The sequence below is a fragment of the Hylobates moloch genome, unplaced genomic scaffold, assembly GCF_009828535.3.
Source record: "Hylobates moloch isolate HMO894 unplaced genomic scaffold, HMol_V3 SCAFFOLD_14, whole genome shotgun sequence".
NCBI lineage: Eukaryota > Metazoa > Chordata > Mammalia > Primates > Hylobatidae > Hylobates > Hylobates moloch.
Window position 1 is genome coordinate 4,345,226 of NW_026652289.1, and position 24,547 is coordinate 4,369,772.

General features: G+C 42.7%; 1 protein-coding gene across 2 annotated transcripts; it reads left to right on the forward strand.

The window, feature by feature from the left end:
* The first annotated feature begins 118 nt into the window (after positions 1-118).
* Positions 119-23,267, forward strand: ZBTB21 (zinc finger and BTB domain containing 21). 2 transcript variants are annotated; one of them, XM_032175036.2, is made up of 3 exons: positions 119-227; positions 15,982-17,597; positions 18,201-23,267. In XM_032175036.2, exons 2-3 carry the CDS (start codon positions 15,995-15,997, stop codon positions 19,193-19,195), a joined length of 2,598 nt encoding a protein of 865 aa, XP_032030927.1. In that variant the 5' UTR covers positions 119-227; positions 15,982-15,994; the 3' UTR covers positions 19,196-23,267. The 2 variants fall into 2 exon arrangements, with proteins under 2 accessions (XP_032030927.1, XP_032030926.1); XM_032175035.2 differs by having other exon boundaries at positions 15,982-23,267.
* Positions 23,268-24,547: the final 1,280 nt, after the last annotated feature.

Consider the following 24,547-nt stretch of genomic DNA (forward strand, 5'->3'; position numbering starts at 1 on the left):
CCCCCGTCCCCCTGCGCCGCGAGCCCCCCTCGCCCCGCCCTCCGGCGCCCGGCGCCCAATCAGAGTGCCGCGCACGTGACGAGCGATGCCTGCGATGACCTCATCCCTGGTGTGGGATGACGTCAAATTCAAGATGGATGGAATCACAGCGGCAGCGGCGGCTGCGGCGCGCGCGAGCCGAGTGTGAGCGGAAAGGGGCCCGGCGTCTGCCTCGAGACTGAAGACCGGTGAGTAACTGTCACGCCCCTCGCTCTAGGAGAACTGCGGGGCCCCCTGGGAGGCTACAGCCTCCCCGCAAAACGCGGCCTTTCCTGACGTAACTCTGAGGTGATTTCTCTCCTCTTTTTTCTCCACCAGCGGGTTACGGGCTCCGAGCGCTTCTGCGCGTGCGCGGGGCCTGGGCGCTCACCGAGCATGCCCCGGGTTCCCACGTAGCCGATTGTACCTTCACACTGCGCACGCTCCCTGCCCACACTTGGCCTCGCCCTCGCGAATGCGCATGCTCCATTCCCTCACGGGCTTCACTCCTCACCCTGGCCGAGCTGCCCCCGGGGTAGGGGACACGCCTGGCCCAGGCGCGTGCCCCGCGCGCGTAGCGGTTGAAACGCCTCGTGGAGAAGGGCGCGTTCTCCCGTTCCGGGCAGGGGTTGGGGGCCGGCGGCCCGGGCCGCGGTGTGCGCGCGGAAGCTGCCCGGCGGCCTTGGGGACCCCGCACCTGCCGCGACCCGCCGCTCCCTTCACGGTCCGGGACCCAGCCCCGCCGCCCCGTCCTCGGCCCGGTGGCCGGAGCGTGACCGCTCGTTGCCCGCCGGACGCTCCCTCCCCGCCCCCGGCCCCTCCCACGGACGCCTGGACCTCGCAGCGCGTTTCTTTCCCTCCAGAGCCCCTGCAGACCTTGTCTGGGATTTCCCGGCGGTCCCGCAGAGCACAGCACCCTCCGCTGGCCAGGAGCTCTGCTGCTCGGCCGGCGACCGTCTCCCCGCTGGAGGAGCCCCCTTGCCCCCGTCCGAGGTCTGCGGCTGGAGGGGCAGGGAGTCAAGACGCCGCCCGTGCCGGCCTTAGAGACGCCCGCGGCAGCCCCGCCACATCTCTTCCCGGCTTTTCGGGAACACGCCCCGTAGTCCATCCTCAGCGGCTCTTGCTTTTCCATCCTAGCACACCCCTGGGGGCTCGCACTCTGCCCCCGGTTGCTATGCGGTCCCAGCCACGAGGACTCTGCGGTTCAGGAGAATTCTGCAAGAGCGCGTGTTCGGAGGCGGGATGTTTTTAGACAGGTGTCCCGGTGGGATTGCCTGACCGAGAGGACGGGGAAAGTTAGACTTCACACGGCCTGGGGTTTTTCCTTTCGTGCAAGCGCTCACAGCCCTGGCACCGAGCCTCCGAGGGCACGCGTGTGTTACAAATCAAAGGTTTACCTAAAAGATCCTTTTCTTCAAAACTAACATTATGGTCTTCATTCCTTGCTGAAAAAAAATTGGTTACATTAAAAATTTAACTTACACTGTTGAATATTAGATGTGTACACTGGTAAGGAAAAATTGTAAATAACAAAACTGGGGTTAAGTTATTAAGAAGGTCTCTCGATGGAAATGAGATAATTAAAGGGACAATTTTTTCTTTTCTCTTTTTTTTTTTTTTTTTTGACGGAGTTTCACTCTTGTTGCCCCAGGCTGGAGTACAATGGCGTGATCTCGGCTCACTGCAACCTCCGCCTCCCGGGTTCAAGCGATTCTCCTGCCTCAGCCTCCTGAGTAGCCGGGACTACAGGCATCCGCCACATCGCCCAGCTAATTTTTTTTTTTGTAAGTAGAGACGGGGTTTCACCCTGTTGGCCAGGTTGGTCTTGAGATCTCCTGACCTCATGATCCACCCCACTTGGCCTCCCAAAGTGCTTTGATTGCAGGCATGAGCCACTGTGCCCAGCCGAAGGGACAATTTTAGTTGTCCCCAAAGCCAATGGAAGTAGAGAGAGCAGATTATAAGCTATTTAAGAGCTTGGTTTGACCAGGTCACAGTGATAGGCTATAAGGGAAAGAGAAGAGATTTTAGGGGCTGGCAACACACCAAAGTAAATCGGGAATATGTGAGGACAAGCAGATGTGGGAGCAGGGACGAGAGGTGTGGAGTTTAAGTACCATGCTGGACCTGAGGATATACTGTGATGGAACCGTTCAGTAGGTACCTGAGAGGCTGGAGCCTCAAGAGTCTAAGCAGAGATACAGATTTGGGAATCATCGTCAGCAGTGATTAAAGTCACAAGGTCTAATAGAAAAAGCAAAGAATACTGCCACGTGTTGGGGCTGTGTAACGGATGCTGGAGAAATAAAGGTGAGCCAGTCCAGGTCTTGAGCCTCAAGTTTGATGATTTCTCTCTTTGCCCAGTACCTAGCTTGCCAGGCCTTGTGCTGGGCATCAGGGATACGTGCATGCAAACAAGGGTTCTTTCTTTAGGGAGTCCCTGGAGGGAGACACATGTAAAAGCAGATCAATTGAAGAAGTTGTGGTGTTATTACAGAGAAATGAAGTATTGTAGTTTAGATGACTCAGCTGCTGGCTAGGGGCAAATTACAAAAGCTTTTAGAGTCAGTGACATTTCAACTGGATCTTTCGATAGAATTAGGCAAGTAAAGGAGAGGGAAGAGAGAGAGATTTTGGGTGGCAGAAGCTGTATATGCAGGTTTGTAGAGTAGATGGTAAGGAGTGTCCAATAAGGGTGGAGAGATGAATTGTAACCAAAGTATGAAAAGTCTTGTATGCCAGTCTATAGTTTGGATTTTCTTTAGGAATAGAAAAATCAGTACAGTACTCTAAAGCGGGGCAGTGATGTAATATGCTTTACTTCAGCAAAACAACTAACAGCCATAATTTTCACTCCTGCATTTAATTGGAGTGAAGAGTACAGAAAAATCAAATCTTTATTGTTGTGGAAGATAACATGTTGAGCGTTGATAAGAATGCCAAAAGATATTAAATAGATGATCAGTCTTTAAATAGCTTTCAGTCCTCGGGGAGACACAAATGACTGACAATAAAGGCAGTGAATAAACATGTAAATGGTGCTGAAGTTGAGGTATTTGCACATTATAAGCAGAAGTAGTCAAGGAAGATATGTTCATTTGCTTGGACTGCTGTAACAAAGTTCTGCAGACTGGATGACTTAACAGATTTCTTTTCCCACAGTTCTGGAAGCTGGAAGTCCCAAGATGAAGGTGTCAGCAGAGTTGGCTTCTTCTGAGGCTTCTCTTTGGCTTATAGATGGCATCTTCTTGTCCCTACTTGGTGCTTCCTCTGTTCGTGTCTTTTTGCTAATCTTCCTGTCCTGTAAGAACACCAGTTACATCAGTTTAGGGGTCACCCTAAAGCCCTCATTTTAACTTAATTACCTCTTAGAGACCATGTTTCCAAGTATGATTACGTTCTCCAGGTACTGGAGGCTAAGTCTTTATCATATAAATCTGGGAGGGAAGAGTGGGGACACAATTCAACCCATAATGGAAGATTTTATGGAGGAGCTGGAACTTGACCTGAGCTTTGAAAGGTGATTAGTGTTCTGAGTAGTGTGCTGAGGAGGGGTTTAGGTAAGTTCTAGGACTTTCCAGATTGGGGAGTGGAAGAAGTCAGATGTGCAAGTTAGGTCTCAGAGATAGAGTATCTGGAGCAGGAAGGTATCACAGGGAATAACTAAGGGAAAGAAAAAAAAATTTTTTTTTTTTTGAGACGGAGTTTCGCTCTGGCTCAGCCGTCACCCAGTGGTGACTGGAGTGCAGTGGCACGATCTTAGCTCACTGTATCCTTCACCTCCCAGGTTCAAGTGATTCTCCTGCCTCAGCCTCTCGAAGCTGGGATTCAGGCACCCGTCACCACACCCGGCTAATTTTCATATTTTTAGTAGAGACAGGGTTTTACCATGTTGGCCAGGCTGGTTTCGAACTCCTGACCTCAGGTGATCCACCCGCCTTGGCTTCCCAAAGTGCTGGGATTACAGGCATGAGCCACCATGCCCGGCTAAGAAAATTTTAAAAGTCATTTGAAACCAGATTTTACAGAGCCCTTTAGTCATTGTTTTAAAAATTTTAGCCTAATGGAGAACAACTGTTTTTATTATTTTATTTTTAAACAGGATCAAAGTGGTTCTCTTCATTCAGATCTTAGGTCTCAGCTGAAATATTCCATCAAGGTATTTTCTGACCATCCTCTTTAGGCACTGCATCCAGCGATAGCACCTTATTTATTTCCACCATAACACTTAGCAGAATCTGAGGTTATCTTTTGTATTTGTTTCCTTAGCATCTGATTTCAGTCTCACTAGAAAGTGGGGGTCTTGTCTGTTTGGTGCACCCCTGTATTTCAGATAAATCTAACCATGCCTTGTACAAGATTGGAATTCAGTAAATAAGTTGAATTAATAATAGGAATATTTAATGTGTATGTTGGGTGAACGATCAAAGCTTTGTTCTAAGAAGCTCAGTCTAGAAGTTGTATTAGGATGGGTTTAGAAGGCATGACAGGAACAGTGAATACCACGTGGAAATATATTAGGGTTCTTTAATAACAAGAACAGAAACTGTCTGGCTTGAATGGAAAAAGTAGTTTATTGTAAAGATACAGGGTTGCTCTTGGACTTAAAAGGAAAGCTAAAAAACTGGGCCAGGAAGAAGGACAAAAACCAAGCTAACTCCAGGAATCTATGTAGTAGGCACTAGCAAGGTTGCATTTTCAGGCCTCCGCTGAGATAAGTCAGCTTCATTTATTTATTGCCTTTGTCATTCTTCTCAGGATTCATATTCCAAGGACAAAGTTTCTGACTGGTTTGGCTTTGGTTGTATGGTTAGCCCACAGGTAGGGGAGAGGAGCACATCAGGCTGTAGCACACAGTGGGACAAGAGCAGTTCTTCTATAGCAAAATCATGGGGCTGTTAACAGGAGGTGGAATGGCTGTGTAGTGGCTGGAAGAAAACAGCAAAGGCTGTGACCAGAGTCTGCTCTGCTAAGGTGCAGAGGAGCTTGAACTATGTTAGAGTAGGATCATTCTCCTGAATGTGGCCGAGAACAAACCATCAAACCAAAATCAAACCCCCTTGGTAGAGACTGAAAGTGTGGTGAAATGGAATACAAGATGGTAACATGACTCCTCTTGAAGGATTGGATAAGCTAGTCTAGGTTTGAAATCTGAGGATATTTGCATTGTCACCAAGTGAGTGATGATAAGACCGAAACTCAGAGGCAACTTCCTATCACCATCGAATAGTAAAATCCAATGGTAGGTGTTATGGCTAAATCCTGAGATGAGGGTTTGGGGATAAGCAGTCTGTGTGTGTGTGTGTATGTTCCAAAGTCAAATGTAGATGCTTTGTTGTTTTAACTAGGTGTTTGCCTTGTGTTACATGCATTCCCTCTTTTTTCTAGTATCATGATTGTTAGGACTATAGAAGCAATCCCCAACATTCCAAAGGACCCATGTTCCCAGAGTTGAAATCTAGGTTGATGCTGAATGTAAAGAGCCATTTTCCTGTAGAACTGGTAGTAGCAGTTCTGTGGCTAGTCTGGGAGCCAACTTAATTTATAATGTACCTTAGCTATGACACTAGTCCAAGTAGGTGAGATTATTTTGATCCCTTTCCATCTCTCTTTCTCAACCCCTCACTCGCCCCCTGGTACCCTTCTGAGTGCCAACTCGTGCTTTGCTTTCTTCTGCTTCTATCACTAGATGCTCTATATTCGAAACTGCCTACCTTCCCTCTCCCTCAGAAATCTTAATTCCATACAACTGATTTAACACTCTATAAAGAGGAAAGTATTTGCATTTAATTAATTTATGTTAAGATACGAGGCTGGGCGCAGTGGCTCATATCTTACAGGTGGCTGGCCTGTAATCCCAGCACTTTGGGAGATCAAGGTGGGCAGATCGCCTGAGGTCAGGAGTTCGAGACCAGCCTGACCAATATGGTGAAACCCCGTTTCTACTAAAAATACAAAAATTAGCCAGTCCTGGTGGCTGGCGCCTGTAGTCCCAGCTACTTGGGAGGCTGAGACAGGAGAATTGCTTGAACCCAGGAGGCGGAGGTTGCAGTGAGCCAAGATCGTGCCACTGCACTCCAGCCTGGGTGACAGAGTGAGACTCCTCAAAAAAAAAAAAAAAAAAAAAAAGATGTGAGATATGAGTCCCCCACCCCCTTAGCATTTATTACCTGAGGAATTTGAAGTGATGGTATGAAATAATCTTCTGGAATCCAGTTCTGAAGGGTTTTGTAGCCATTCCAGGGAATTGAAAGTTGAGGCCAGGGCAAGCCCTTGGAAGGTTTTAAGCCCCAGCAAGGCCAGATGAGCATTTCTGAAAAGTGTCTATAGTAGAAATGTAAAGAATGGAACCTTTAGTATCACAGGTTGACTATCCCTTATCTGAAATGCTTGGGACCAGAAGCGTTTCAGATTTCAGGTTGTTTGGGATTTTGAAATATTCGCATTATACCCAGTGGTTCAGCATCCCTAATTCAAAAGTCCAAAATGCTCTAATGAGCCTTTCCTTTGTGCATCATGTCGTTGCTCAGAAAGTAGTTTTGGGTTTTTGGACTAGAGATACTCAGCTTGTATTATAATTGTCAAAGGAGTGATGAGTCCCAAGCCTTCCTTAGGACTGTTCACTCATAGTTAATAGTGAATAGTTCCCACTATTCACTCATCCACCCTCCTACGCCCTGGCCAAATTAATTGCTTCCTGGAATCAGTATCCCCATAGCATTTTTCACATCCTTTATTAATTATTATCTGTCCTACCACGGAAATGTGAGCTACAGGAGAACAAGAAGCAGGCCAGTTACTCATCTCCCCATCACCAGCACCTCTTGTATGCGTGGTGGGTAGCAGGCCCACACAAGCATCTGTGAGGGGAAGAGGAGAAGGAAGGAAGATGTGCATGTGCCACATGGGAAGTGCTGAACGTACTGGGGCTTTCAAACCTGTTGCCTCTTCTGTCCTTCATAAAAATCCTATGTGGTGGGTAGTGTTAGCCATGCTTAACAGGTAAGGAAACTAGTCAGAAAGGTTGAGTCATCTTTAGAAGGTTACATGCCTAATAGGTGGCAGAGCCAGGATTTGAGAGAAGTAGACTGATTTGAAAGGCTTTTCCATGGAACTGTAAGGTCCTCTGTGAATTGTTAACCATAAAGATTCTCTCATTTTGAAATTTCAGAAGACATGAAGTAGAAACAATGAGGCAGGCTTTGGGAAGCTATTTGCGTGCAAGGATCAAAGTGGCAAGCAAGCCGGCCCTATTTCAGAAACTGGTTTTCCTGGGGGGTTTTCCTCTTAGTTTTTTCTGTTGCTCATAAATAGACCTTTTCTCCAAATTTCACCCACTTGTCTTTTAAGAGCTCCAAGGTTTTTCCGCCATGACTGAAGTGGCAGAACTTCTGCTGTGATGAGTCAGGTGGAGATGAGCCGTGGAAAGGAGGGGCGTAGACGGTGGTGGCAGCAGTGTGTGTTTATGTGTAAGATGCACTGCTTCTGTAAGTCGGAGGCCCTGATTACTCATAATGAAAACCTGCATGGAAATTTGGAGTGATGTGCCGGCAAACTTACCGATCTAGATCTGAAAAATACACTGAGGAGAAAGTACACCTGGCAACGAAGCTCGCCTTATCTGACAGCAGAAGTGCAGAGAAATAAAAAGTTTTTGAGGATTCGGTCTACACAGCCACCAGCCACAAACAGTCTTGCTGGATTATCTCGTGCTCGTCAGCAGTTGTGATTTTACCCCTTTTTACTTACATTCTTAATGGATGGAGCGTTTTATATTTTTAGGTAATTGTTAAGCTCAAATATACTGTCATTAAAACACAAAAATTCAATAGTTAATTGTCTGTTTGCAGCCAGACTAGGAAAGCGTACATTGTTTTCAAAGCTTAATAATTGGATTAAAATGTAAAAAAAGCAAGGGCCTTAATGTGAAGGTGAGGGATCTGCATCTCCCAGCTACCCCTCTCTCCTATCTAGACATCTAGAGTCTCTAGATCCTGGGGTATTGGGGAGAATGGACAATGTTGCTTTCCTGTGCAAGATCCTCAGATGACATATTTTAGCCCCCAAGACGCTCATGCCTCCCTCTTCCTCCAGCCTCATGGGCATTTCCTCCCCTATGTGTACCTTTACCTTTCACCAGACAAAGCTACCTGTGGTTCCCTTGGATTCCTCCTGCTCTGTCTTGTCTCTGTAGTGTTGCATGTACTGCAGCCCAGCCAGCTGATGTGAATCCTGCCTTGCTACTTATTATCTGTCTGACACTCAGAATGTTACTTAACCCTCTGTGCCTCAGTTTTCTCATCTGTAGAATGGAGATAATAATAATACCTAACTCCTAGGGTTGATGTCAATATCGAGTTAATACATTAAAAGTGTTTACTTTTGTGTATGTGGCAGAATAAGCACCCGAATTATAGCTGTTATTGAGTACCTAGTTACTGTTCTACTGAATGGAATGGAAAATAAATACTCGTCCGTTGAAATGTCCTTCATCCTTCCTATCCTTTCCCGGCATTCCCTATAAAACTTTCTTCGTAGAACGCCCTTCCTGGCCTCCATCTCACCTGGCTCTGATGCCTGTCATCCATACTGCGTCTCTACCTCTGCAAACATCCTATCTGCTGCTCAGCATACTGGACTAGGCTGATGAATTGACCTGTCCTCTTCCTGCGCAAGACCTTAAGCTCCGTGAGGCAGGGCCATACTTGTTAAATTGATATCTTCCATGTCTGGAAGGGTTCTAGCACACACTAGACAGATGCTAGCCATAAGTCTATAACTGTCTGGGTGACCTTAGGCAAATGACTTGACCGCTCAATGCCTCAGTTGTCTCATTTGTAAAAAGGATTGATGACACTGTCTAGTTCAGAAGATGATACAAGAATTGGAAGAGGAAACTAGAGGCAGTGTCGTGTAGGGGTTAAGAGCTTAGCCTCTGGATCCAAGCCAGCTGATGTGAATCCTGCTCTGCTACTTATCTCTATGATGTTGAGCATGTTACTTGACCTTCTGTGCCTCAGTTTTCTCATCTGTAAAATGGGGATGATAATAGTACCTACCTCCTATGGTTGATGTAAATATTGAGTTAATACATAAAAAGTGTTTGCTTTTGTGTATGTGACAGAATAAACACCCAAATTTTAGCTGTTAAGTACCTAGTTACTGTTCTACTGAATGGAATGGAAAATAAATACTCTAAAGTTATTCTGCACTTGTGTATCAGGAATTTGGACATCTCGAGGCACTTTTCAGGCAGGTGTGATGGCTCTAAATGGAGGTTATAGGAAAGTTAAGTTTTAAATCCCCAATAATTTTCAGGGACAGTGAGTATTTCTCTTACAACTTAACTTTGAGTGACTTTATTTTTGTCCCCTAGTTCATAGATGTTTTCATCCAAAGAAGATAGAAGTCTGTGATCCAAGAAATTTGAAGCATGACTTAGAACAGAAATAGGGATCATGATACTTTGAATAATGCATAAAGAAGGAAACCTTTCTAAACAAAAGGGACACAAATGTTGCTTTTTTGGCAACAGGATGCATACGGTCTGTGGAATACCATTTGCTTCAGGTCCAGGGATGTAGAAAACTCCCCTTGGTTTAGTCTTCACACTAAAGGGCCAGGACAAGCCGTTGGAAGGGAGGTTTTAATGTGAAGTGGTTAGCCTTTACCTGTGCTTCAAGTTCTGTTTGTGTCTTAGTTTGGATTCCCCCAAAAGTAGACCCCAAGACAAGGATTCAGAGGTAGATGTTTATTTGGGAACTGATCCCAGGAAGCACAAGAAAGGAAGTAGGGACAGTAAGGCAGAGATGGAGGGTCATAAAGGGTGCATTGATGAACAGGTTTCTGCTCACATGTAGGATATCAAAACTGAATTCTTTAAAAAATCTGAACTCCTGGTTTTTCTGTCAAACCCCATCTCTCCTAAGGATGCCCTTCCAGTTATTTTGGCAGAATACTTAACTCCACACCTTCTGTTTTCTCCTGTAGTCTGTCCACTAGAAATCCTAATGACTCTGCCTTTACCTCCGTTGCTACCACCCTGGTCCCAGCCACCATCCTCTCTCATCCGGGTCATTACAGTGGACTGCAGGCTGGCCCGCAGCTTCCCCCCTAACCTACCCTCTGTTGTCTAATCTCAACAACAGAGCCAGAGCAATCCTTTGGAAATGTAATTCAGGTCTTTGTCATTCCTCTGCTCAGAATCTTCAATGGCTGTCCATTTCATCCATAGTAAAAAATAAAGTTCTTCTGGAGGTCTCCCAGCCCTAGACAGTCTTACTTCTTATTGCCTCTCAGATGTCATCTTGCATGGCTCCCAGCACACACTGCTCCAGCCCTCCTGTTGCCTTAGCTTCTCCCTTTGTTGTGATGTTCTTCCTCCATTTATTTCCATGGCTCATCCCTTGCCTCCTTCACACCTTCTGTGATCCCATTTTGATGAATGAATGATAGGAGAAGTTTCTGGTACAGTTTGTAGTGTAGGTTGCTGTACAGTTAGGTGCTATATAAATGGTAGCCACTATTATTATCTTATTTAGTTCCCACAATAGCATTATGTGGTAGCTGCTAGTATTATCCTTATTTTATGGTGAGGTAAACTGAGGCTCAAAGAGGTTGGTTAGCCTAGAACAGTGGCTCTCAAAATATTTTGACTGACCCACAGGAAGGAATACATTTTACATCTCAATCCAGTCCATGCTTGCGTATGTGGATATGTACATATATATATAATAGAAACAAAAGTTTCTCAAGCTCATAATTAGCCTTATGACATTTGATGCATTCTGATATTTTCTACTCTGTCCTAGTCATTTATTTTTTAATTGCTAGTTTTAAACCACCAAGTTGAGTTTAAAAACCCCTTTTGACAAAGACTATCCAAGCCTTTAATTCTGTATCTTTAATTCTGTGTTACAGCTTTTCCCTGTGGCAACATCTGAACTAGCTTTGTCAAAAATTATTAGTGCTAAAAACTCCTCAGTACCCAGCTGAGTCAATATGTGTAACATTATAAGCTTATGTCCTTTTCTGCTGACCTCTGTAAAAGATGGTAAGGGTTTCTTCATACAAATAGATGTAAAGAAAGTATAGTAGGATTAAGGAAAATTTAAATGACTAACAGAAGAAAAAGGAAGGGAAATTATCAAGTAGTCACAAATAGAATAATTTTTTAAAAAGAAGAATTAAAATTTACCATTTACTTTGAAAGGATGGTAGTTGGGAATGGACAGAAACTTGGTACAGTCTGACCAAAGCAGTTGTTTGTGGACAGGCTAAAGGCATCATCTCTAGAAGAAAAGTCCTGTGTCTCAGTCAGTTAAATTGAGTCGCATCTTATCAGGGAGTCAGAAGGAATTGTATACCGCGTGTGGCCACTCCCAGGTTGACAGCCTAGGAGACTCTGGGCTCTTCCTGAAGAGCCTGGCAGCTGGGGTAACCAGCAAAGGCCAGAAGAGAACCTACAAATGTGCTAGGGTCAAGTTTGGTTCATCTACAGTTTGCCTGCTAGAGAAAGATAAAACCGTCACAAATATTCTTAGTTACTTGGGATACATGTAATCTTAAAAATAAACATCTTAACAATATTTGAAAGAAAATACGGCATTATAAAATGAAAGGGATGAGCCAGGTGCGGGGGCTCACGCCTGTAATCCCAGCACTTTGGGAGGCTGAGGCAGGCGGATCATGTGAGGTCAGGAGTTCGGGACCAGTCTGGCTAATATGGTGAAACCCCATCTGTACTGAAAATATAAAAATTAGCTGGGTGTGGTGGTGCATACCTGTAATCCCAGCTACTCAGGAGGCTAAGGCAGGAGAATCGCTTGAACCCAGGAGGCAGAGGTTGCAGTGAGCCAAGATTGAGCCATTGCACTCCAGCCTGGGCAACAGAGCGAGATCCTGTCTAGAAAAAAAAAAAAAATGAAAAGGATGAGGTGTTAGAGGAACAGAAGCCTAAATAAGGGGTCAAATACACAGAGTCAGGCATTGTCTCTGCATGAAATGGCTTTGTCTGCATCGAGAATATGGTGGGGTTAATCTGCCCTGTTTCTTTGATGCTGAATTAGATGCCTATTAATCCTGCAGTTTCTGAAAGTTAAGTGCACATTTGTTGAGTTTTCTTTAGATGAATTCTTTGCAACAACCCTGCAAGAGGAGGGCACAGTTGTCATTCCCGTCTCAGGTGAGGGACCTGCCACACCGAGAGGCTAACAGAAATACCCAAGGACAATCAGCCAGCCTGCAAGGAGCTGGCATCTCAACCCAAGTGTCTGGCACCAGAGCTTGCACTCTACCACTAGGCCTCCTCTTCTCATGTTTAGATTTGAAGAGCATTTCAGTGAAATCTCAGTTTAAACTCTTTAATTAAATTTAGAACTAGGCTAAAGTTTCCTTTGTGCTGTTGTTGAAAATGTGATTTGGTAAGAAAATAGTATTCATGAGATTGCAAGGCAAATAGCATAAGAAAGAAAACAAACTTCTTTTATTCTTCAACACTTGATCTTTTTTTTTTTTTTTTTTTTGAGACGATGTCTTGCTCTGTCACCCAGGCTGGAGTGCAGTGGTGCAATCTTGGCTCACTACAACCTCCGCTTCCCAGGCTTAAGTGATTGTCATGCTTCAGCCTCCTGAGTAGCTGGGATTACAGGTGCATGCCACCACCCTCGGCTAATTTTTGTACTTTTAGTAGAGATGGAATTTCACCATGTTGGCCAGGCTTGTCTCAAACTCCTGACCTCAAGTGACCTGCCCCTTTTGGCCTCCCAAAGTGCTGGGATTACAAGCGTGAGCCACTGTGCCTGGCGCAAACACTTTCATTAGTAATTAGCAAATAATTTTTCTCTTTCCAAATTCTTTCTATTTTTAAAGGTCTCTTGGCCAAGCTCAGTGGTTCATGCCTGTAATCCCAACACGTGGGGAAGCTGAAGCAGGAGGATCTCTTGAGCCTACGAGTTGGAGACCAGCCTGAGCAACATAGTGAGGCCCCATTTCTAAAAATAAAAATAAAAAAAATTACCCAGGTGTAATTAGTCCATTTTCACAATGCTAATAAAGACATACCTGAGACTGGGTAACTAACAAAGAAAAAGAGGTTCAGTGGACTCACAGTTCCACCTGACTGGGGAGGCTGTGTAATCATGGCAGAAGGCAAGGAGTGCAGGGCACATCTCACATGGTGGCAGGGAAGAGAGAACTTGTGCAGGGGAACTCCTCTTTATAAAACCATCAGCTCTCCTGAGATTTATTCACTATCACAAGAACAGCATAAGAAAGACCTGCCCCCATGATTCAGTTACTTCCCACTGGGTCCCTCCCAGATGTGGGGAATTGTGGGAGCTACAATTCAAAATGAGATTTTGCTGGGGACACAGCCAAACTGTATCATTCCACCCCGGGCCCCTTGCAAATCTCATGTCTTCACATTTCAAAACCAGTCATGCATTCCCAAGTGTCCCCCAAAGTCTTAACTAATTTCGGCATTAACTCAGAAGTCCACAGACCAAAGTCTCGTCTGAGACAAAGCAAGTCCCTTCCGCCTATGAGCCTGCAAAGTCAAAAACAAGTTAGTTACTTCCCAGATACAGTGGGGGTACAGGCATTGGGTAACTACAGGCATTCCAAATGGGAGAAATTGGCCAAAACAAAGAGGCCTACAGGCCCCATGCAAGTCCAGAATTCAGCAGGGCAGTCAAATCTCAAAGCTCCAAAATGATCTCCCTTGACTCCATGTCTCACATCCAGGTCAAGCTGATATAAGAGGTGGGCTCCCATGGTCTTAGGCAGCTCCGCTCCCGTGGCTTTGCGGGGTATAGCCCCCACTCCTGGCAGCTTTTATGGGCTGGCATTGAGTGTGGGTTTTGCAGGCCCACAGTCCCAGCTGTCGGTGTACCTACCATTCTGGAGTCTGGAGGATGGTGGCCCTCTTCTCACAGCTCCACTAGGCAGTGCCCCATTGGGGACTCTGTGTGGGAGCTTCAACCCCACATTTCCCTTCTGCATTGCCCTAGCAGAAGTTTCTCCATGAGGGCCCTGCCCCTCATGGAGGGGACGCAGCCCTGCAGCAGACTTCTTCCTGGACATACAGGTGTTCTCATACATCCTCTGAAATCTAGGCGGAGATTCCCAAACCTCAGTTCTTTACTTCTGCACACCTGCAGGCTTAACACCACATGGAAGCTGCCACGGCTTGGAGCTTGCACCATCTGAAGCCATGGCCCAAGCTGTACTTTGGCCCCTTTCAGCCATAGCTAGAGCATATGGGACACAGGGCACCAAGTTCCTAGGCTGCACGCAGAAAGGGGTCCCTGGGCCTGGCCCACGAAACCATTTTTTCCTCCTAGACCTCTGGGCCTGTGATGGGAGGGGCTGCTGCAAAGGTCTCTGACATGTCCTGGAGACATTTTCCCCCATTGTCTTGGTGATTAACATTCGGCTCCTCCTTACTTAGGCAAATTCCTGCAGCCAGTTTGAATTTCTCCTCAGAAAATGGGATTTTTTCTATCATACTGTCAGGCGGCAACTTTTCCAAGCTTTTATTCTCTACTTCCCTTATAAAACTTAATGCCTCTAACAGCACCTGAGTCACCTGTTGAATGCTTTGCTGCTTATAAATTCCTTCTGCCAGATATCCTAAATCATCTCTCTCAAGTTAAAAGTTCCATAGATCTCTAGAGCAGGGGCAAAATGCCACCAGTCTCTTTGCTAAAACATAACAAGAGTCACCTTTGCTTCAGTTCCCAACAAGTTCCTCATCTCCATCTGAGACCACCTCAGCCTGGATTTCATTGTCAGCATTATGGTCAAAGCCATTCAGCAAGTCTCTAGGGAGTTCCAAAGTTTCCCACTCAAAACTGTTCCAGCCTCTGCCTATTACCCAGTTCCAAAGTCACTTCCACATTTTCGGGTATCTTTTCAGCAGTGCCCCACTCTACTGGTATCAATTTACTGTATTAGTCCATTTTCACACTTCTAATAAAGACATACCCAAGACTGGGTAACTTACAAGAAAAAGTGGTTCAATGGACTCACAGTTCCATGTGGTTGGGGAGGCCTTATAATCATGGTGGAAGGCAAGGAGGAGCAAATCACATCTCACATGGCAGCAGAGAGGAGAGAACTTGTGTAGGGGAACTCCTGTTTATAAAATCATCAGATTTCATGAGGCTTACTCTCATGAGAAAAGCACGAGAAAGACCCACCCCTGTGATTCAGTTACCTCCCACTGGGTCTCTCCCACAACATGTGGGAATTGTGGGAGTTACAATTCAAGAGGAGATTTGGGTGGGGACACCACCAAACTGTATCACCTGGCAAGGTGGCATGTGCTTGTGGTCCCAGCTACTCAGGAGGCTGAGTGGGAGGATTACTTGAGCCCAGGAGGTTGAGGCTGCAGTGAGCCATCATGGTGCCACTGCACTCCAGCCTGGGTGACAGAGAGATACCCTGTCTCAAAATAAAAAAAAAAAAAAGGGTCTCACAAGACCTGCTTTGCAACCAATTGTTAACAGTTCACATTATGTTTAAGTATATGTAGTAATAAAGCTGATTTTCTTTCAGAATTATAGACTTCAGGGGTTTTGATAATTCGTACTTGTTTTGTGAATTGATAAGGAATAGTGCCAAGCATCAAATGGATAAGGACCCTAAATAATAAACCTTTATTTTCAAATATTGCTTCCATATCCACCTGCCAAGTTCTGGCAGCCTTTTTGATGGTATACAAATGCCTATGTTATAGTTCCTGCAATTCTTCTATTTTAATGAGGACCTACTTAAACCACGAGACTTATTTTACATTTTCACCATTATTTAAATAAGATTGTTCATTCACAGAGCTTCTGTCAGCCTACGATCTGCTGAATATTGGTACCTATGCAAAGACAGCTGATGTTCCCTGCTCTTGAGGAGCCAGGGGAACTTTTCACTGCAATATCTGTGGTAATTTTACATTTTGTCTTTTAGATAAACTCAAGCCATGGAGGGATTACTGCATTACATCAACCCCGCACACGCCATTTCTCTCCTAAGTGCCCTGAATGAGGAGCGTCTCAAGGGACAGCTGTGTGATGTGCTGCTGATTGTTGGAGACCAAAAATTCCGAGCTCATAAAAACGTCTTGGCTGCCAGCAGCGAATACTTTCAGAGTTTATTCACAAATAAGGAAAATGAGTCACAAACTGTATTTCAGCTTGACTTCTGTGAGCCAGATGCTTTTGATAATGTTTTAAACTACATTTATTCTTCCTCTCTATTTGTTGAGAAGAGCAGCCTTGCTGCTGTGCAAGAACTTGGCTATAGTCTTGGGATTTCCTTTCTGACCAACATCGTTTCTAAAACACCTCAAGCCCCCTTTCCAACGTGTCCTAATAGAAAAAAAGTGTTTGTAGAAGATGATGAAAACAGTTCTCAAAAGAGAAGTGTCATTGTTTGTCAAAGTAGAAACGAAGCACAAGGAAAAACTGTTAGTCAAAATCAACCCGATGTAAGCCATACTTCCCGGCCCTCTCCTAGCATTGCAGTCAAGGCCAATACCAATAAGCCACATGTCCCAAAACCAATTGAACCACTTCACAATTTGTCATTAACTGAAAAGAGTTGGCCGAAAGATAGTTCTGTGGTATATGCAAAGTCTCTTGAGCATTCTGGATCTTTGGATGATCCTAATAGAATCAGTTTGGTGAAAAGAAATGCAGTGTTGCCTTCAAAGCCTCTGCAAGACAGAGAAGCTATGGATGATAAACCAGGTGTGAGTGGTCAGCTTCCGAAAGGAAAAGCTCTAGAGCTGGCTTTGAAGAGACCACGGCCACCTGTTTTGTCTCTTTGTAGCTCATCAGAGACTCCCTATCTATTAAAAGAAACTAACAAAGGAAATGGTCAAGGTGAAGATAGAAACTTGTTGTACTATTCAAAGTTAGGCTTAGTGATCCCATCCAGTGGATCTGGTTCTGGAAACCAAAGCATTGACAGGAGTGGCCCACTTGTTAAGAGTCTCCTCAGACGGTCATTGTCGATGGATAGCCAGGTTCCTGTCTATTCACCTTCCATAGATTTGAAATCTTCCCAGGGATCATCTTCGGTGTCCAATGATGCACCAGGGAATGTGTTGTGTGCTTTATCTCAGAAGTCATCTTTAAAAGATTGTAGTGAAAAAACAGCCCTAGATGACAGGCCTCAAGTGCTACAACCGCATCGCCTCAGGTCCTTTAGTGCTTCTCAGTCAACAGACAGGGAGGGAGCCTCCCCTGTGACTGAGGTGCGCATAAAGACTGAGCCCAGCAGCCCGCTGTCGGACCCCACGGACATCATCCGTGTCACTGTGGGAGATGCGGCAGCAACAACAGCTGCCTCATCTTCGTCGGTCACGAGAGATCTGTCTCTGAAAACAGAAGATGACCGAAAAGACATGAGCAGACTCCCAGCAAAAAGGAGGTTCCAAGCGGACCAAAGATTGCCATTTAAGAAGTTAAAGGTGAATGAGCATGGGTCTCCTGTGTCAGAAGATAATTTTGACGAAGGCTCAAGCCCTACTCTCCTTGATGCAGATTTTCCAGATTCTGATTTGAATAAAGACGAATTTGGTGAGTTGGAGGGGACAAGACCAAACAAAAAATTTAAATGCAAACATTGCCTTAAGATCTTTAGATCAACAGCAGGTCTTCACCGTCATGTTAACATGTACCATAACCCAGAAAAGCCCTACGCTTGTGACATCTGTCACAAGAGGTTTCACACCAACTTCAAAGTGTGGACACACTGTCAGACCCAACACGGCATAGTGAAGAACCCATCACCAGCCTCTAGTTCACATGCTGTTTTGGATGAAAAATTCCAAAGAAAGCTGATTGACATAGTGAGAGAGAGAGAAATTAAGAAGGCCCTGATCATTAAGTTAAGGCGCGGCAAGCCTGGTTTTCAGGGACAGAGTAGCTCCCAAGCGCAGCAAGTCATCAAGAGGAACTTGAGATCTCGAGCCAAAGGAGCTTACATTTGTACTTACTGTGGAAAAGCGTACCGCTTTCTCTCTCAATTTAAGCAGCACATAAAAATGCATCCAGGAGAAAAACCCCTTGGAGTAAATAAAGTTGCTAAACCAAAAGAGCATGCTCCTCTTGCAAGTCCAGTAGAAAACAAGGAGGTTTACCAGTGCCGCCTCTGTAATGCTAAGCTCTCTTCTCTCCTAGAGCAAGGAAGCCACGAGCGGCTGTGCCGGAACGCGGCCGTCTGCCCTTACTGCAGCCTCAGGTTTTTCTCGCCCGAGCTGAAGCAAGAACATGAGAGCAAGTGTGAGTATAAGAAGCTGACCTGCCTCGAGTGCATGCGCACCTTCAAGTCCTCTTTCAGCATCTGGCGGCACCAGGTTGAAGTCCATAATCAGAACAACATGGCACCCACCGAACACTTTTCTTTGCCCGTTTTGGACCACAATGGTGATGTGACTGGTTCTTCAAGGCCCCAATCCCAGCCTGAGCCCAATAAAGTAAACCACATTGTCACCACAAAAGACGACAACGTGTTCAGTGATTCTTCAGAACAAGTTAACTTTGACTCGGAAGATTCCTCTTGTCTCCCTGAAGACCTTAGTCTTTCCAAGCAACTGAAAATCCAAGTCAAAGAGGAGCCTGTGGAGGAGGCTGAAGAAGAGGCACCCGAGGCCAGCACAGCCCCCAAAGAAGCGGGTCCTAGCAAAGAAGCCAGCCTGTGGCCCTGCGAGAAGTGTGGGAAGATGTTCACGGTGCACAAGCAGCTGGAGCGTCACCAGGAGCTTCTGTGCTCTGTGAAACCATTTATTTGTCACGTGTGCAACAAAGCTTTTCGCACTAATTTTCGACTCTGGAGTCACTTCCAATCGCACATGTCTCAGGCTTCAGAGGAGTCGGCGCATAAGGAATCTGAGGTGTGCCCTGTTCCCACAAACTCTCCCTCTCCACCACCTCTGCCACCGCCACCACCACTGCCCAAGATCCAGCCTCTGGAGCCTGACAGCCCCACAGGCCTGTCTGAAAACCCAACTCCAGCCACAGAAAAACTGTTCGTGCCCCAAGAATCAGACACCCTTTTTTACCATGCCCCACCCCTTTCAGCAATCACATTTAAAAGACAGTTTATGTGTAAACTTTGCCACAGGACATTCAAGACTGCATTTAGTCTTTGGAGTCACGAACAAACACACAATTGAAAGACCAACACTTTTTACCTATGGGAGGCAGTCCCCAGATTTCAACCTGAATTGTGAAATGTGTCATAAGAAACAAAATATTTTTTAAACAAGAATAATAAAGGTTGGAGATCGTTACGCTTGAAATTAAGTTTGAGACAAATTGATAATTACTTAGTAATGTCCTTAATCAACTTTAGAAATACACCTTTTAAAATACTGTGGTTCTGGACCTTACAAGAACAAGATGGTTCGATTTCGTTAATGTTGAAATTGGATTCGTCTTGATTGTGTGCATGGTTCCTCATTCCATGGTGTCAGTATAATCATTTAATTGAGGTTTTTGGTTTTTTATTAATTAGTGGAATACTATCGAAGTATTCCTTCTTTTGATTATTTTAGACACTTGAGTTCTAGTTAAATCTTAACCATGTTGTTAAGTCCAAAATATATCAGGAAGAAGTGGAGTAGTTTGCAGTATTGATTTATATCTTAGACTACTTTAGCAATAAAAGATAAATCTCAACTTTAATAAGTTATCCTGACACTTGAGAAAAATAAATATTTGGTATTTTGTGGTCATGTAAAACTTCTTTTTGTATGAAAATTGTGAGAAATTTAAATCAGCAATAGTAACACTTAGATTTTTATAAACTAACAAAAACTTGCTGTCAGTCAATATAATAAATGATAGTTAAACTCTAAGGAAGACCTGGGAAATGAAAACAATTTATGGAAGTCCCCTACGGTCAGTTTATAAGGGCTTCAGTAGTGATAGACATTGTTATAAAAACCTGTATCATGTTACATGTACACTGCACCAGAGTCTAAATTCAGACCAGCATTTGAAGGACTGCACAAATTTCATTTCCTCTGATTTATGCTGTCACAAATTGAAAATCTGAGTGTAGTTAGGACAAAAAGCTAACCATATGGCACTAATTTTGATTTTAACATTAGTATAACAAATAAGGTTGGGACATGTATTTAAATAGATCCCAGACACTCAAGAGTTAGCACAGCTGATCTAAAATTCTAAATTACCATTTACTTCCAGATAGAGCAGAGGAGAAACACCTCACTGCAGTTTCAACATGCTTTCTAAGAACAATAAATACGACATACACATTTTCCTGCGTCTCTCTTGTGACAATTTCTGTTAGAATTTGTTGAGGGTCTGGTGGTTAAAATCATGGGCAAGGCCATTCTCTACATCATTGCTTAATATTTCAAAAATAGGTATTGGAGCACTATCAGTGGTCCAAAATTAGTTTTAGCTACTTATTTTGGTCCATGGGTTTTGGGCTTTTCAAAGAATACTATGTATAATTTGTAATTAAAAGCCTTTCAGTAGGATATCCAAAGTTCAATGTGTTTCAAAAGGGAAAATTTTTACTTTTGGGGGTGGGAGTTAGATGTATTAAAAAAATGAAACTACAAAATCCTTTTAAGAAAGTAATATCAATTTAGACTCTAGTTTGTGTTACAAGGTGTTCTTTCATATTTTTTTAAAAGCCAACTACTGTCATTAACAAATAATTTTAAATTTGTGCTCTAGCAGAAAATAACTCTGTACCCATCAATCTTATTGCCAACATTCCATACCAGTGTTAGGAAAGATATTCTCATTTTTTTTTATTGAACCAGACATTTTTATAAAATACTGATTGACTTTGTACATTATGGATATTATATATGAAATTTTGCCTTGTATTCCTTCACTTGAAAAAACTCCAAAATTCCACAATATTTTAGTAGTTACTTCCTATTCTTTCTTAAATTTGATGGAGAAGGGAAGATAAATTGCAGTTATTGATTCTTGCCGTCTTTGTTTTCTTAAAGAAATCTATGCATTTTAAGGATAAAACTAAAGCATATGGCTTTACATGAAACATCAAGATGGATTATTGTACATTGAATTCATTCCGTGTATAATGTGGTATTTCTTACTCTGACCATCTTGGTAGCTGTCACTTCAAAAGAAGACAGTTTCCCTGAGTAATCATCACCTACATGGCCGTTAGAGTATCTGTCGGTGATAATTCCACGATACAGAGTATCTTGGCATTGTAAATTCAGTATCCCAGGACTTGAACCTTTATGCTACATTTTCGAAGATTTTTTAAAAATAATATTGTTAATCAGTAAAAAAAAAAAATATTTTTGATCTAAACATAGGTTCTGCATATCTGTTAGATTTTAAAAATGACTGGTGTTTTGTCTTCACATTTTTGTCTAAGCAAGGAATATAAGATTTCAAATAAAATTTTGAACCAAAAACATTTATAATGCCGTTCTGGTTTTTCTATTACTTTTTATACTGTACTTTAAAAGCATTAGGCTGAAAGAGTTTATTTTGGTGGTCAAAAAAATATGCTTCCACTCATGTAACTATTTTGAATGTTAAGAAGTAAAATAATGAAAGATACGTTAATTACTTTATTCAGTAAAGTTTTTTAAGAATGTTTATCTCAGCCAGTAGGCAAATACTTGGTGTAAAACAAGTTGGTCTTAAATTGTTGCAACTCATTAGCTAGTGAAGATATTCATGTAAATATCTTTTAGGATTGTAATTAATTTTGAAAATGTAGAAAGCTCTTTATTCCATGTAAGTATGCAGGATGCCTGCTTTTTTATGCAGTTGTGGAAAGAATGTAAAATGTTTTAATATATTCTTTGTTAATCTGAGAACTTGATATTGAATTGTTTTCTTTATGTGGGAGAAGGAAGGAGTAACCTAAAACATGTTTTTATCACTCAAAGTAAGCAATGGAGGTAACAAATATTGTTCATTTTAACAGTAATATTTGAAGATTTGTAGAATATTCACCTTTAAAACTAGTTAGAATGCATTTATAATTTTACCAGAATATACAACTAACAATTCAACAGTGGTGTTCTTTGCATTTGTGGGGAGATGTGTGATGTTCTTGGTTTTCTGGTTTGGAATGGAACGTTTATAGCCTTGCCTGTAAAAATGTGCCCCAGCACTTAATTAGTGACCGTTTGAATCCATAGGTAGTCCCACTGGTGCTAATGAGAGTAGCTGCTGTGAAACAGGAATAAAATGTGTCTATTCACGGAGGTGCAGTGTGGCTGCATCTACAAGGCCAACTGTCTGATCAGGGTGAGGGAGAGATGGAAGAATTAACAGATCTAAAGTTGGCCTTTGTTGTCTCAAATTGGGTTTGTACACACATGCATGCATGTGTGTATACAACTGTAATCTGGAACTTCAGGAAGTAAAATTATTTGAAGTTTATTAGTAAAAAGTAATTAGGTATAATTCCAAATAGATTTCTGTATAAATTGTATCTAACTGGATTACAAGTCAGTTTGACAAATTTATGATGATGTCTCAGTGATGTTTCTGCAATAATTGTGAAATGCATTATTGATTTAAATAATGCTAACACATACTCTTTAAAAGTGTTCTTTAACACTGACTACTAAACTTTAAGTTTTAAAAAATAGATTTTCATTTATGGCTTTTTGTGGTTTTAGCACTTTAAGAAGTTTAATTTTTTGTAATTTTTAATATGCTCTTTCAGTGCATCTCAGCGGGTACTCCAGCTTATGGCATTCCCATGTGACTGGGGAGAAGACAAAATTGGTGTTTAGATTCTGGAGGAGAAAAAATGAGTTACGATGTCAGGTGTTTTTAAAAATTCCTTTTGGAGACAGTCTTTTGGGAACCAAAGTATTTTACTGTAAATCTTTAAAATAACAGAATTCAGTGCTGTTTCATTTGTTAATGCTGTCCAGATTTTTCACACAGTTATACTCGGTTAATACTAATTTTCAGAACATTAGTCCAAGGCTATTTCAAGTTTTCCATTGAATATATGCTTATGGTTAAAAGAAAAACGAATGGTTTTATAATTCTGTATATTTTGTCATATGCCTTAGAGTAAGTCATTTTTCCATTTTACTTAGGAATAAGCTTTTTCGAACTGAAAATTCATGGTAAAATAGGATTTCTATCTAATGTTAATCCATTGCTTATTTGTATTCAATTCTATTGTCTACAGTTTGCTTAAATGTTGACTAAGAATGATTGGAGTCAATAAATTTGTACTGTATTTTGCTTTGAGTCAGTCTCAATGGTATGCTCTGTACTTTGATAGTAACCGTGTGTAGCATTTACATTTATGAAAGTAAAGTTAAAATCTTCCTATTTGGGTAATGTGAATAGCTGTGAGAGATTTAATTTTCCCCCGTTCCAGGTTGCTTATAGAATTAAGGTTGTATTAAAGCTTTAGTTATTTGGGCACCGCAAATACACGATGATTAAAACCAGATAGGCAACCATCTTTGCTCATCTGCCCTTTCCTTTACTGTTCGAACTGGTAGTTTTTAAGTTGATGGGGCAGGGGGGTAAATGCAGAAAAAGAACATTTTTAAGTACCCTGCATTGATATTTCTGCATAGCAATTGATAAACGAGTTTTATTTGATAATCTAAAGAATTTAATGTCATAGCTTTTTTTTCATTCTAACGAGGCTTTTCTGTAAAACCGGGGTATATCATTTTTTTAAATTTTATTAGCTCGCCCTGTAACGTGAACAGCTGAACTGTAGATAATCAAGTTAATGCTACCAAGCTGACTGGAAAATGAAGAATTAGAAGGTACAGGGACCCACAGTGGGTTGATCAGTGCTGATTCTCACCTGCTTGGACTCGCACTTCTTGGCTTCTGACGATTCTGTTTTCCTTTGCTGATATCCTAAACTAGCCTTTCTCGGGAGCCTCTGCCCAAAGTGTCTGGAACACACATTTATATAAATATATATTATATATATATTAATATATATATTATATATATTATATATTTTATATATGATATATATTTATATATGATATATATTTATATATGATATATATATATTTTAACCTGCTTTAACCGTGTTATTCACACCAATTATTGGTGGTGGTTTTGTTTTTATTGTTTTTAGGTTTGCCTTTTTTTTTTTTTTTCAATAACAGGCTTTGTGAGGTTTGGGATTGCTGCACTCCTTTGCATCCTCTCAATCTTTGGCACATACTCAAGACAGTAAATAGTGTGGCAAAACCATGTCCCCAATGTTTAATATTTTCCCCAGCCAGAGGCAAAATCTTGGCTCAGTTCTTATGAGCGTGAGCTCTATGAACTTGGAAAGTTGAGTGGCAGGTGTTCCTCATACATGGTGTATGTGTGAGATTTGCCATATTGTCATAGAGGCACTTTACAAATGCAGCATGGGGAAACCATGCTGCAACATGAATTTGGGTATCATGCTATTGGCCATCAGCCCCCGTCCTCCACAGGAGAGCCCTTGGTCAGCTCATCCACCTCATGGTAATGCAAGTCTGCCTTTTGTGCAGTGTCTTATA

What these genes read in the sequence shown, in the direction of transcription:
- ZBTB21 (XM_032175035.2), top strand. Translation starts at nt 15,995, where the DNA reads ATGGAGGGATTACTGCATTACATCAACCCCGCACACGCCATTTCTCTC.